The sequence below is a fragment of the Cynara cardunculus genome (genome assembly GCF_001531365.2).
Source record: "Cynara cardunculus var. scolymus isolate 2C chromosome LG 8, CcrdV1, whole genome shotgun sequence".
Lineage (NCBI taxonomy): Eukaryota > Viridiplantae > Streptophyta > Magnoliopsida > Asterales > Asteraceae > Cynara > Cynara cardunculus.
The window spans coordinates 25,598,662-25,613,241 of NC_037535.1; the positions used below are offsets into that span (position 1 = coordinate 25,598,662).

General features: G+C 31.2%; 1 protein-coding gene across 1 annotated transcript; it reads left to right on the forward strand.

The window, feature by feature from the left end:
• Window positions 1-323: 323 nt before the first annotated feature.
• Window positions 324-1,755, forward strand: LOC112516374 (protein BIG GRAIN 1-like B). The gene has a single exon (XM_025123383.1). It carries the CDS (start codon window positions 324-326, stop codon window positions 1,617-1,619), a length of 1,296 nt encoding a protein of 431 aa, XP_024979151.1. The 3' UTR covers window positions 1,620-1,755.
• Window positions 1,756-14,580: the final 12,825 nt, after the last annotated feature.

Below are 14,580 nucleotides of genomic sequence, written 5' to 3' on the forward strand. Positions count from 1 at the left end.
CTCTCTCTCTCTCTCTCTCTCTATAAAGGCAACATAATTCGGAGAGAACTACCACTAACCACTCTCTCTCTCTCTCTCTCTCTCTCTCTCCCTCCCTCCTCCATCATCATCAAGAAATCCCCTGTTTTCCACTTCACTCCAACGGCTTCTCTAAAACCCTAATCATTCACTCTTGTCCACTGTGTTCCCTTCCCAATCTCCGTTTTCACTCATTGCAACGACCCACAATCCACCCGTTAACCTTTTGTTGAAAATGTGTTCCCATTTCTACTTTTCTTGATATCTGCTCAAAATTTTACCTCATTCACATCTGTAGAGGGATCATGGACACTGTAGGGAGGCATCAGTACAGACCCGCGAGAGAGAATCCCTCTTTCTCATCATCGTTGCTCGATGAGATCTATCGCTCCATCGATGAACGAGACGACCAAGAGTTGATGGTTTATAGAAAAACCACTAGAGAAAAACAGAGCAATTATTCTATTAATGGCTGTTTTCAAAATCATGGTGATGCTCAACAAGATATTGCCGGTATAGGACGAAATTGCCTGATTGAGAAATGGATGGACAAGGAAGTGTGCGAAAAAGTTGTTGTTAGAAGAAGATCGGCTGCGGATTTCAAAAAGAGTTCGCAGCAAAGAGAAGGTGATTCTCTCTACTTCCATTCAAGCTCCAGCTCTTCTGATTCTAGCTGTGGCGGAGGTTTTTCTTCCTCAGAGGCTGAATCCGTATACGGCACCTCATCAAGGCCTAAACCAATCCATACCGGCACAGATCGACACGAAGAATACAACAGAAGAGGAAAACAGCGGAACACGTATGGCCAAAACTACCAACTCGAAGTCGAAGATTTGCAATCAAAGCCAAAACACGAAGGCAAATTCGTGAAGACGAAATCGAGAGCAATGAAGATCTATGGTGACCTGAAGAAAGTGAAGCAGCCGATTTCTCCAGGAGGTCGTTTAGCAACTTTTCTGAACTCACTTTTCACTAACGGCAACACGAAGAGCACGAAGCTTGCATCCTCCTCCACCACAGGTTATGATAACGCCAGGAGTCATATGGACAGAAAATCAAAATCCGCCAATGCATCAACATGTTCATCTGCGTCCTCATTTTCCCGATCGTGTTTGAGCAAAACTCCATCATCCAGGGGAAAATTAAGCAATAACAAGATAAGATCTGTTAGGTTCTTTCCTGTGAGCGTGATCGTGGACGAAGACTGTCAGCCGTGTGGACACAAATCTCTGTACGGAGAAGAATCAAATCTACAATCCGTCAAATTCGTCAAAAACACCATCACCGAAGAGCTCAAAATGCATTCAAGTGAGAAAAACCGTCGGATCGAAGAAGCAGCAAGGAATTTATTGAGGAATTACCAGAAAAAAGTGGAATGCGAGTTCGATCTGATCAGAAACAGTGTTAAATCTCACAATGAAATCGACATGAACTACGAAGAAGATGACGATGATGATGCTGCTAGCCACACCAGCTCCGATCTCTTTGAGCTCAAGAATTTTTCTGCAATCGGAATGGAGAAGTATAGAGATGAATTACCTGTATACGAAACAACTCATCTGGATACAAACCTTGCGATTGGTAATGGCTTCCTCATGTAATTGAAATGGAAAACAAAAAAATAGGTTATTGTTAGTTATTGGGTGTGGGGTTTTACGTGAAGATAAATCAGAAGGGAAATTTGAGTTTGTATGATTAATGTATTTTTATATATCAAAAATATGTTTTAGGGTTTGGTTATGGAAATGGAGAACTATGCTTAATTTCTTGTTCTCATCTGTCTTTGTAACTTAATTTGTAAAGGAGTGAAGCGATTTTGTTCAGATACAGATACATAGACATCTGCTAGTTTTAGCAGTCGGCTTTGAAATGTATCATCACATGTGGTTTTTAGGGACTGATCAAGGTTGACGTAATCAACCTTATTCTCAAATATCAAAAATATGCTTTAGTGTTACATAAGTGGAAATGGAGAGCTGTAACCGGTTTAAAAAAGGGATTAAAGTTGATAGTGAGTGACAACTGTTATAGAACCAAAAATGGAATTTACAATATTTATAGTTTTTAAATATAAAAATGATTTTGAACAAATTTTATATATATGCCCATTGAAGGGAGAACTGATTAGTTTGTGGTAACTGTGAGATTCAATCTCAACCACAATTCAATAGATAAATTAGGATTTTTAAGATTTTGATAATTTTTAATTAAAATTTTAATGCAAGGACATTTAGGTCTTTTCTCTCCTCTCTTCTCTCTCTGTCCCCGTCTTCCGGCCACCGTTCTCCGATGATACCACAGTGTGATACTCAATCAGATATAAGATGCATTGTAATACCACTGTGTTACATATCCAATCGACCGCACAAACGACTACAGTGTGATACCCAATCACATATAAGATGCATTGTGATACCACTGTGGTATCACCGGAGGCCGGGGGACGGAGACCCAGAGACGGAGAGAGAAGAGAGGAGAGATGAGAGAAAATACCTAAAATGTCCTTGCATTAAAATTTTAATAAAAAATTACCAAATTTATAAATTTCCTAATTTATCTATTAGTTTGTCGTTCAGATTAGACCTCACGGTTACCACAAACTAATTAGTTCTCATTTGATTAGGCCTCTATATATAAGGGAGGGATAAATTGTAAACCAAGCTATTGATACAAACCATGAAATCACCAATAGAAAATTTTAAAAATAAATATGTAAAGAGAAAAATAATACTTTAATATTATAATTAATGTTGGATTCTTCAAAATATAGAATTTGTTGAAGATGAATGTAATTTTTTTTTAAATTTTTTAACTTTATTTCTTCATTTTAAAGTAATTTAGGGAAATCTATTCGACATGGCTTAAAAGTATCTCCAACAACTTCCCATTAACAAAAAAAAAAAAAATTTGGGAACTTTGAGTCAATATTTGACTCTAAAAGTTTCACCAAGTTATCTCCAAAATGGAGAAACCCCAAAAATGATCAACAAATGAAACTATCAATAGCAAAATTTTAAAAATAAATATTTAGAGAGAGAAAAATAAGATTTTAATTGATTAAATAAAATATTTTAATATTATAATCAATGTTGTATTCCCCACAATATAAAATCCGTAGAAGATTGATGTAATTCTTTTTGAAAATTTTGACTTTCAATACTCTATCTTAGAGAAATTTTGGAAAATCTCATGAACATGTTTCTAGTATTAAAATAATAGTAAGTTACGTTTTTCATTCCTGTGGTTTATTAAAAATTATGGATTTCATCTCTGTGATTTTAAAATTTTGGATTTTGTCACCATGGTTTGCAGTTCATTTTTATTTTCGTCTGAGACCAAAACACTAATTTTAAATATAAAAGACTAAAATAGAAGTAAATTATAAATCACAGAGACGATAAAAACAGTAAACTTTAGATCTTAAAGATGATAAAGATAATGAATGATAAACCACAAGAATAAAAATAGTAATTTCAAAATCATAAGAATTAAAATAGAAATTTTCAACAAAGTATAGGGACTAAAAGCGTAACTTACTCTAAAATAATTATTATTAAATAATAAAGGATTTTCTTTTCTTTTCAATATAGAAATAGAAAATAAATAAAGGTGATGGTATGAATAATGTGAAGGAAAGAGAGTATCGAGATGGATTCCCAAAGATCAGATTGCAATGGAGATTATGACTTTTTAGCTTTATTTTTTATATGCTATTTTGTGGGTCCTTTTTTATTATTATTTATATATTTCTCTAAAACATAATTATTTATTATTTGTATAAAAGATAGTTTACCTAAATACTTACCCGATAAACGTTTATTGTTAGGAGTCAACAGTATAATTTATTTTATAGAGTAAGATTGTAGTACATCAAAATGGTATTATATGTGACAATTTACTCGGTAAGCGCTTATCCGGGTAAGAGTCGTTACTCTCATTTACCGAGTAATACTATCCATGTTTATCATTGCTCTTACCGGATAATTTTTTTGACATTTGTCATGTTCATCCGCTAAGGAAAATTACCCGGTAATGTTTAGTAAACGTCCCCTAAATATACTATGTAGTAAAAGTAATTTAAGTGTGTTTAGGATGTGAACCACAATCGTTGGAGAGGATGTAGTAATGTACATAGAGTAGGCCAACTTGATTATTAGTTTTTATTGTAGCAAAGAAGAGAATACATTTTTAATATAGTCAGTTACATATGATACTATATTTCATTATATATGATATGTATGTAATACTAAATTAGAGACGCAGACGAGCTCTGATGCGACCTTGGTTGCGGACCAAGTCGTTGCACGTCGCTAGGCTCCCTCACGTGCAGTGTACTATCACATCCAATGAGGGTGTTCTTGATATGATACTATAATCTATTTCATGTAATACTAAATCAAAGACGTAGATAGTTTTTGGCTCGACCTAAGTCACAGCCTCGCAGGACATGTCATCTACACACCAACCAAGTCCCTTCACGTATATTATCACATGGAATAAAGATGTTCTTGTGTTTTCATAAAATAAAAGTGTTCTCGTTTTAGAAACACATGAAATTGTGATAACCTTGAGAATTAGTGCATCATGTACTATTTTGTATGATTTTTTTTATCTAAGACTTTAGAATATCAGTTAACATAAAGTGTTTCATATGTATTTATTTCATAACCTAAACATTTTTTAGCTTGTTTGTGAAACAAAAGTTACAAGTAAAAAGTTTCACATTCTGAACTGCATACATATTAAACAAACACATTATGAAACAAATATATGTTCATCAATACATTAAAAGATAGCCTACCTTTAGATGAGAAAAAAATCATATAAAATAATATATTAAGATAAAAGTTCTTACAATTATCACAACAGATCTATTCTCAAATAATCAAAACACTATATGCATTGGTTACCTTTTTCTTTTAAAAATGAAAATGATGAATTTAATTGAACCGTTGGGAGTGAAATAAAGCAGGAACATGTTAACGATATGATGAATACGAGTAAAAATGGTGTTGGTGGGTCTCCAAAAGTGTGGGACATTTAGATTTTGTGTGATTTTTTCTTTTATATTTACGGTTTTTTACTTGATATTATTCTTATAAAAATAATGATAATTGTAGAGTATATGCTTCAACATGAATCACACAAGAATATATTATATACCTCTAGTAAAATAACTGTCTGTAATCCCGCATGGATAAGCTCACACTAACCCGTCAATTTAGGATCCAATTCGAGATTTTCCTCGAGAGGTATCGGGAAAGAATTGGAATAGAATAATATCGATTCAGACAGAAGAAAAAGTATTTATTTCGAACGTTTTAGGTAATTAAATAACAATAGTCTTATAAAAACGATAGATTATTTATTACAAAAGACAAAAAAAAGGATTGATAAAATTAATATAGATTTATGTATATATTTAAATGGGCAAATTGCATGAAAAAATAACGTATTTTAACTTGATTCATATTTTGGGTAACGTACTTTTAAAAATTTCATTTTGGTACCTAAGTTGTAAAGTTTTAAACATTTAAGTACTCGGGTTGAAGTATTAATCGATTACCATGCTGATGTGGAGAGTAATTGAATAAAATTGGGTGAATGACAAATAATACTGAGTTAGATACAACATCACTCGTCACATTAGTATGGTAATTCGGTTAATATTTACATCTTAGGTACCAAAATAAAAGTTTTAAAAGTACGTTACCCAAAATATGAATCAAGTTAAAATACGTTACTTTTTCATACAATTTGCCCTATTTAAACTGTTAATAAAGATAAATTTCTACATATGACATTTACGTTCAAATAAACTAATGACCCATGTCCATTGACGCTAACTTATGATTGTATGTGAAATTTATCGTCATCACATACAATGAACTAATTTACGGTCTAGAAATACAAAGGGATCCAATGAGAACAAACGGACAAGAAAGTAATGCTACATCATTTTCGGTGTCGGGATTTGGAGAAACCTGAAATTTATTGACGTTTCCTCTTGTCTTGTTAAGTCGTTTGTTACGTAACTTTCTATGAATAATTTCATTTCTTTTTTATGTATCTAATTTTTAGCAAAACATTAAGACAGTGACGACATTAGTGGTGTGTGGCCCAGATAACAACTCAGGGTATCAGAAGTCTGAGGGGTTCTTTGATAATATGGTTACTATTTTACATTTATATGAAGTTTTAAGGATTAAAAATAGAAAGCCAATGAAGAAAATAGTTTATATTTATTTCGATTTATTGTTTTCTTAATTTTAACAAATACGATAAATAAAGACTAATTATTTTTTATTTAAAAACATTTATTTATTTTATTTCAGAGAAAAAACAAAATATATATATAGGAAAACAAAACCAATAAAACAAACACTAACGACCCTTCAAAAAGGGACCAAAGACATAAAATATGTTAAAAATGTATTAGAAAGATACTCGCATGCAGTGTAAATAAATCTTAGTTTTAATGTTTAGTTTTTATTCTTTGTCTTTATTGATATAATACGATTTTATGTGGTTTAAATAATACGATAATGTTTTTATTTTTGAATAAAATATAAATTTAAAGATATCATAAATTTTTTAAAAAAATCGATATTAGTATCAAATTAATTATTTAACAGTTCTTGTGTTTTTGGTGAAACTTCTTTAATTCAGTTTTTATTATAATTTAATCTATATTTAATAACAAAGTAATTTATTTTTTATTTAATAATATAATTTTTGATAAAGATAATAATTAAACATTATGTTAGAACTCAATGATTATCTTAATTATATTTTAGATTATCTATATTTAAAATTAATGTTTATCATATATTTGATTATGTTTATCTATAGTTAGTTACACGAATTCAAAATTGAAACTTTAAGAAGTTGTATATACGTACAATTTACTTGTAATCTTAAATTTTAAATAATATATATTAATAAACAGTAATTTATGCATAAAAAATAATTCTTAAGAGTTTTTATTAAATGATTTATAATATAATACATATATTATTGAATTAATAATATAAGATTTGTAATTATGAAAAATATTAAAATAATATATTAAACACGCAATAATTGTATGTGAATAGAACACATATTTTGTCCATATTGAAACTGTATTTGAATTTTATATCGAAAATATAAAATCATTGTTGGATTCGTACCAACAAAATCTTTGACAAAACCTTGATAATTATGGATTTATTAAAATAATTAATTCTTCATAACTTTTTGAAATATTTTATAATTATATCCAATTTGTGTTCCATAACGTTACAAAATCAGCCAATGACTTTTCACTCCACAATTCATTGAACGTAATCTGACTGAATTTATTGAATGGTTTTATTTCAATTTTAATTTAAAGTCGTTAACTTTATTTTAAATTATAGGTCGATTCAAAAAAGTTTCATACGTGAATCCAAAATTTATACTATATTATAAAACATTTGATAAAAACTATTAAAAATCATCTTTTATACATGAACTACTGTTTATTGATGACATATTATTTTAAATTCAATATTACAAGTAACTTTTGCATAAATACAACTTATTAAGATTCATATTTGAATTCGTGTAACTAACTGTAGATAAATTTAATCAAATACAAGATAAAATTCTAATTTTAGATAAATCTAAAATATAATTAGGATTGAATTCTAACATAATAGTTAGTTATTATATTTATAAAAATTATATTATTAAACCAAAAACAAATTACTTCATAATCAAATCTAAATTAAATTATAAAAAAATGAATTAAAGAAATTACAAAAACATAAGAACTTTTATATATTTTTTAAATTTTATAATATATTCAAATTATATTTTTAAAGAAAACATTATTGATTGCTTAAAACCACATAAATCCATATTATAATACCGACAGAGACCAAAGAAATAAAACGAAACATTAAAATCGAGATATATCTCGTTGCATTGCGCGAGTACCCTTCTAATAATTGTAAAAGAAGTATAGTTTAATTAAAAATAATATATGATGGTTTCTTACAACAAATAATGTGTTTTTTTATTCTTCTTTTTGTTGTTAAAAAAAGTGTAACAGATTCAAACTTCCAACCTGTAATTCCAGATATAATAACACTAATCAATAGGTTGCAAATATTTTCTTCCAACCGTTAAAAATGCATTACACTGAAACAAGCTATCATTGAATCCGAAGGGCGGACCTTACCTACGTAGAAGAATACTGTGGCATGAGACACCGCTTTATGGTGTTGGCATAATTGAAAAAATATATGTTTTTAAAGGGTGCCACCGTATCATTTCATTAGGTATCCTTACATATTTTTTTTTCAAATTTCGTAGTTTCAACTCAAATTCTTGGGTTTTTTATATAGCTTTTGTGTTTTTTAAAAACTTAAAGAACAAGGTACGAACAAATCCTTTTTGTGCAAAGGCAAGGAACCACAACCAGCTTTATGAAAATTTTCTACAAATTTTCATTTCTTATAGTTAAATAATGTCACAACTTAAACTTTTTTGGATCTGCCTTTGTTGAATCTAGGGGAGGACCTATCCCGAGCAGAGTCTTGTGCGCCCGCTCAACTAATTTTCACAAGTAAATTTTTTTTTTGCGGTATAAAATGTGCATCTACTAAACTTTGAGGGGTGTATCGAAATATTATAAAATACACTAAACTTCAACAAAAAACCTTAAGAAGTCAAAATAAAAAAGTCTCTCGAAATCAATAAAAAACGGAAAGAGTTCATCAAAATCAACCAAAAAACTTATAAAATCTCTCAGAACACTGGAATTCAGCTAAACACAGAGGAAAACTTTGCAGACCTTTAATCTACTTTAAAGGTACACCCGCTTAGCAAAAATCCGGGACCTATTACTGGTTGAATCTAGGGGCGGATCTATGAAGCTCCGAAATGAGTCCCATGCATCTACTCAACTTATTTTCGTTTGAATTTTTTGAGTATGAAAGGTGTATTCGCTAAACTTTGAAAGGTACTTTAGATATTAGAAAATACAAATAACTTCAACTAAAAAACCAAAAGAAGATCATTCGAGATCAACCAAAAAACTTAAAAATATTTCGAAATCAACCTTAAAAAAAATCTTTCGAAACGACGAAATTCAACGAAAAACCTATCGAACAACTTGACAGATCTTTAATCTACCATAAAAGTACATCTCCTTAACAAAAATCTTAGATCCGTCAACGATTATATCGACCATAGATTACAATAATATATGGTTTTTAGATGGTGTAAGAGGGAGAAGATATGAGACAGAGCTATAAATAGAGTAAGAATAGTCAACAGCACCATGACCACCGTCGGCCCACCAGCAGCGGCAGCAGGTGGTGGTGGTGGTGAAAACAGTAACAATGACAATGGCCAGGCCATTTAATACTTTTGCTAGCAGTGGATGACCTACATGTCGGAATTATGTCGCGCATGCACACGTGTGTATAGTTTATAAAAAAAGTCCCCATTTAGTTTTTTATTACGGAAAAGGACCCGTACTATCACCTAACTACGACTGTCACCCCTCTGCCCAACAAAGAACGCATGACACGTCGTCGTCTAGGTCCCCATTTCCCCCCTCCACTAACAATCATGAATCACCTTTCTTTTCGATTCAAATTTCTTCCAAAATTTAAATCTTTTATATAAACAAAATATCTTTTTATTTCATTTATTGATTTTCTTAAACGACAACAATTTATCGAAAACCAACCGGACGAACAAAAGATAGAAAGACGAGGACCAAATTGCTCAAACACAATAAAAAATGAGAGGTGCGGAAAAGAAGAAAACAAGAAGCTAAACCTCCCCGATGCAGGGGATACAAAACGGAACTTGAAACGCTTAATCGAAGGTAAGCGTAAGTTGGGGTGAAGTAGACCAGAAGTCATGAAATAGATCTCGTACGGAGTCTGATTGAAACTCATGTGAATGAACGAACTTGTATATCGGCAAACAAGAGATCCGCACTGAGCGACTTCTGTTTGAAAAAGCGACATCATTTCGATGCTTCCAAACCATGTAGCATTAAAACCCATAATAACTAGCCAGAGGCGCTACCACAACGGTGAGAAATGCAGCTGGTTTATAAAGAAGATTATCTGCCGTAAACTGCAAAATCTGGACTTTAGTTGATTTTATTTTATAAATTTGTTTGGTTTTGAGCGAGTTTGTTTTTGTTGTTTATCAGTTTTATATAACATATTATGTTATATTAGTAGAGTTTACGGCTATATTGTACCTTGTTTATCAGTTAGTTATGAGTTAGTTTTATGAAATTCAAATGTATTTTTATGTTGTACGTAAAATAATAATAACTTAATAAGTCGTAAAAATTACATAATATAATAAAAATTTTATATAAATATATTTGAAATTGAAGTTTTGAAGCTGAATTAAAATAATTGAAATAGATATTTCAATACGAGAATCCAATTAAAAATAATAAAATATTTGTTTTTTTATTTATTATTTAGAAAAATATTGATAAAGTTTTCATCCGAAACTGTTTATTTGACTTCCAAAAAGGTAAAAATGCAATGGAATTTATTTAAATAATAATAAAAAATAAAAACTCTCGAACTTATTGTTAAAATCGAAGGTGAAAATCTGTTTATATTCATTTGCAATAACTTCTCTATCTTGAAAATTATAACATAAATTGTTCAGTACATTTATAAAATACTATTTTGTTTGTTATAAACATTTAAGTACCTAGGTAACTAGTTGAAGCATTAACCTGTTACCATGTTGATGTGATGAATGATGTGAATCCAATTTAATATTATTTGTTATTCAATCTAATTTCATCTTATCACTCGTCACATCAGCATGATAATCAGTTACCCGGTTACTTAAATTTTTTAAATTTTACATCTTAGGGGCTGTTTGGCAGTTGCTGAATGGTTTGGTGCAGAATGGCTAAGTGGTCAGAATGGTTAAGTGCTGAATGAAATAATGTTGTTTGGTAACTGTTTTCTGAATAAAAGCAAATTACCATTTTAATCCTCTTTGTTTTTTAGTGATCATCCAGTTCAAACTTATGGTTTACCTAACGAAATCGAAAATCATGCAAATATACTTGAAATCGAAGATACTTTAAATCGAAAATCATGCAAATATACTTGAAATCGAAGATACTTGAAATCGAAAATCATGCAAATATACTTGAAATCGAAGCTGTGATACTGTTAAGGGACTGCCGACCAAAATCGAGGCAACAATCGAAGATACCTGATGGAGGCGACAATGGAGGTCGCCGGCGATGGAGACGGTCGAGCGACAACAGGCGAGAGTCTCACAGGCGATGGAGACGGTGGAGGTCGCCGGCGATGGAGACGGTCGAGCGACAACAGGCGAGAGTCTCACAGGCGATGGAGACGGTGGAGGTCGCCGGCGATGGAGACGGTGGAGGTCGCCGGCGATGGAGACGGTCGAGCGACAACAACAGGCGAGAGTCACAACAGGCGATGGAGACGGTCAAGCGACAACATGCGACAATCGAAGTTGTGGGAGGTCGCCGGCGATGGAGACGGTCACTACCGGATACGGGGACGGAGATGGTGGAGGCTACCGGCTACCGGAGACGGAGCGACGTGCGTGAAGAGAGGGTTGGGAAGAAGGGGTGGGAAGGGTAATCTTGGAAAAAATAGAAGTCTGAATGGTTGAGTGAACCATTGGTGCAAAATGGTTAAGAGCCATATGTAACCATTAAGAGACTGTTTTTTTTTTGCCAAACGGTCCTAACCTCTGACCGATTAAGAGGCTCCCTCTTAATGTCACCATTAAGAGGGAAACAAACAGCCCCTTAAATACAAAAATGAAAGTTTTAAAAATATATTACTTAAAATATAAATTAAGTTAAAATACATTACTTATTTACCCTTTCAATAAATCTGTTAAAGATAAGTGTTAGAGGTTTTGGATCCGACATTATGATCTGACTGCCCAAACAAGGATCCTGTTATACGTCATCGTTTATGGGCCAGCTTGGTTCCCATCTTCCACCAACAACCTGCAATCATGCAATTTTGAGCAAAGATTTGTTGGAGAGTAGTCCTGGAAGTGGGTATTTTTGTAAAAAAATTAAAAAAAATGTGAAAAAAAAGAGAAAATAAAGTGGTGGAAATGCAGCTTTGAAAAAGTTAAAGGGCAGATTGATTGAAAATGAGAAATATGGTGGTTGGTGATCCCAAGAAGAAAAAGAATTGAAGGGTAGTTTTTCAAAATATCAGTTAAATCGTCAAAGGAATTAATTACTGATGATTTTCTATTAATATCAAACGTGTTTATAATGAAAAGATTCATGCAAATCGCCGAATTGTGAGGTTCATGACGATTTCCCGTTAATATCATAGATGAGACCTAAAAATATCCATCCAAAATCGTGAAATTATGAAGTTCTTGACGATTTCCTGAAAGCGCCAACTAGTGACGGAGTAAAACATGTCTATTTGCCAATGACAAATTTTTTTTTGACAATTTGACTGGTCATTATGTTGAATATGAAAGAACTTGGTCATTTTCTGACTTTTTTTTAAATATATAATATTTATATACGGAATTTAGAACAAAGAAACTCACACACCATTCTCATATTTGATGAGGTTTGAATCTCCGATTTTCTGGAAAGCCAAAGACTCTTATACCGCTAAGTCAAAGACTATTTGGTGTCATTTTCTAGTCATTTTAGGAAATACCGAAATGACTCATATACCCATCTAATTTTTGTGAGAATATGGGCCATTAGTCATTATTTAGGGCTCATATATCCAAGCCCAACTTAACATGGGCTAAAAAACTTGCTTTATTGGTACTTCTATAAATGAACAAGAATTCCCTTTTTCATGTTTCTTCCCAAAGTCTGATTTGATGGTAATTCGTTAAGCTATACATAACTGTTCTTTATGCTTTAATGATTAAGACAATAGCCAATTTAGCTTCACTCGATCGGCCCCTCCCTCGTTCGTTTATGCATTCACCTGCTCTAATTCATAAAACATCCTTTTGCTTTGATAAAATGAATAAATTTTAAGACCAACTCACTTAGTTCTGTCTCTTCTGTCACTGTCGTTGATCTCCGTCTCCTCTTAATCACTGATTTTGTAGAGATTACCAAACCCTATCACTCTTACCGTCCTCTCTTGCTCTCCACTATGAAGTTGTACCTCGTGCTTTGTGGCCCAACCAAATTTCTATTCCGCAATTGTCTAACCCCGATACAACACATAGAGTAATATTAATTTTTATTGTGCCATTGTCGACCACCATCGATAGACATAATCCACGTATATATGAGTTATTTGTGGTAGAACCAAACCATTATAGCAGATCTCATGACTCCTAAGTCCCTAGTTCTTTCTATATCAAAAGTTATAGCCTTTTTAAATATGTTTATTTTCAACACGTTTTCTTTTATCCTATTGATCCATGAAAAACGTTCCGACCATTGAATTTGATTCACATCTATATATATATATATATATATATATTGTTAACAAAGGAAAACGTTATTGGGATTGCATAAGCTTATCGGTACCATCAATATTATTATTGATCTATCGTTCTTTAAACGATAACATTACTGACCTTGCTGTATTTTATTTTAAATAACACTATAAGGGTACTCGCACAATGTAGCAAAATAAGATGTACTCGTGCATATTCTACTTATTGAATTTTAAGTAATATACATCAGTAAATAATATTTTATGTATAAAAAATGGTTTTTAAGAATTTTTATGAAATGTTTTATAGTATAATATAAATATTGTGTTTTAAATAAGAAATTACTAAAGAATCCAAGGATTTTTGTAATATTACTTTGCGTTATAAAGCTCCAATGAAAACGTAAATCGGGGAAGTCAACCAAGAAAATACAAATTAATTTAAAGTTTTTCAATTAAAAGATGGTTTTAATAGTAATAAATTGAAGTGGGTTTGCTATCATTATTAACACCAATCAAGGTCATATGACCTAACTTAATCACTCACATTAATTTTGATTATAAGTCATCCCCATTTAATTACTTTCTAATATAATATTACTCAATTATTGCAATAACTAGGTAACTTTACCGTGCTTCGTACGATCGTTGTTGATTGATGAAAGAAAGCATCGATAAGTTTAAATTTGATACAAAATGTTAAAAGGTATCACAATAATTGTGTTACAATTTTATTTCTGAATGTTTTATTTTGTTAGAATAAAGAGAGTTAGAATACATTGGTTGTAGAAAAATGAATATATAAGTTTGAATTCGATATAAAGTGTTAAAATATATCARAATAATTATGGTACAATTTTATTTCTGAATATTTTATTATGTTAGAATAAAGAGAGTTAAAAAATATTGGTTGCAGAAAAATGAATATGTAGCGTAAAAGAAGTTAAATTGTGAAATAACAGATAATACATTCTATAGATATATAACTAAATTCTTGGTTTTGGTTGTCTTATTATTATAAGAATAAAGAGAGGTGTAATATATTTCTTGTCAAAAATAAAAATATAATTTATAAATAACATATATCAATTCGGTATATTATTAG

Bases quoted from the DNA above. Each gene is read 5' to 3' on its own strand.
- LOC112516374 (XM_025123383.1), top strand. From the start codon at position 324: ATGGACACTGTAGGGAGGCATCAGTACAGACCCGCGAGAGAGAATCCC.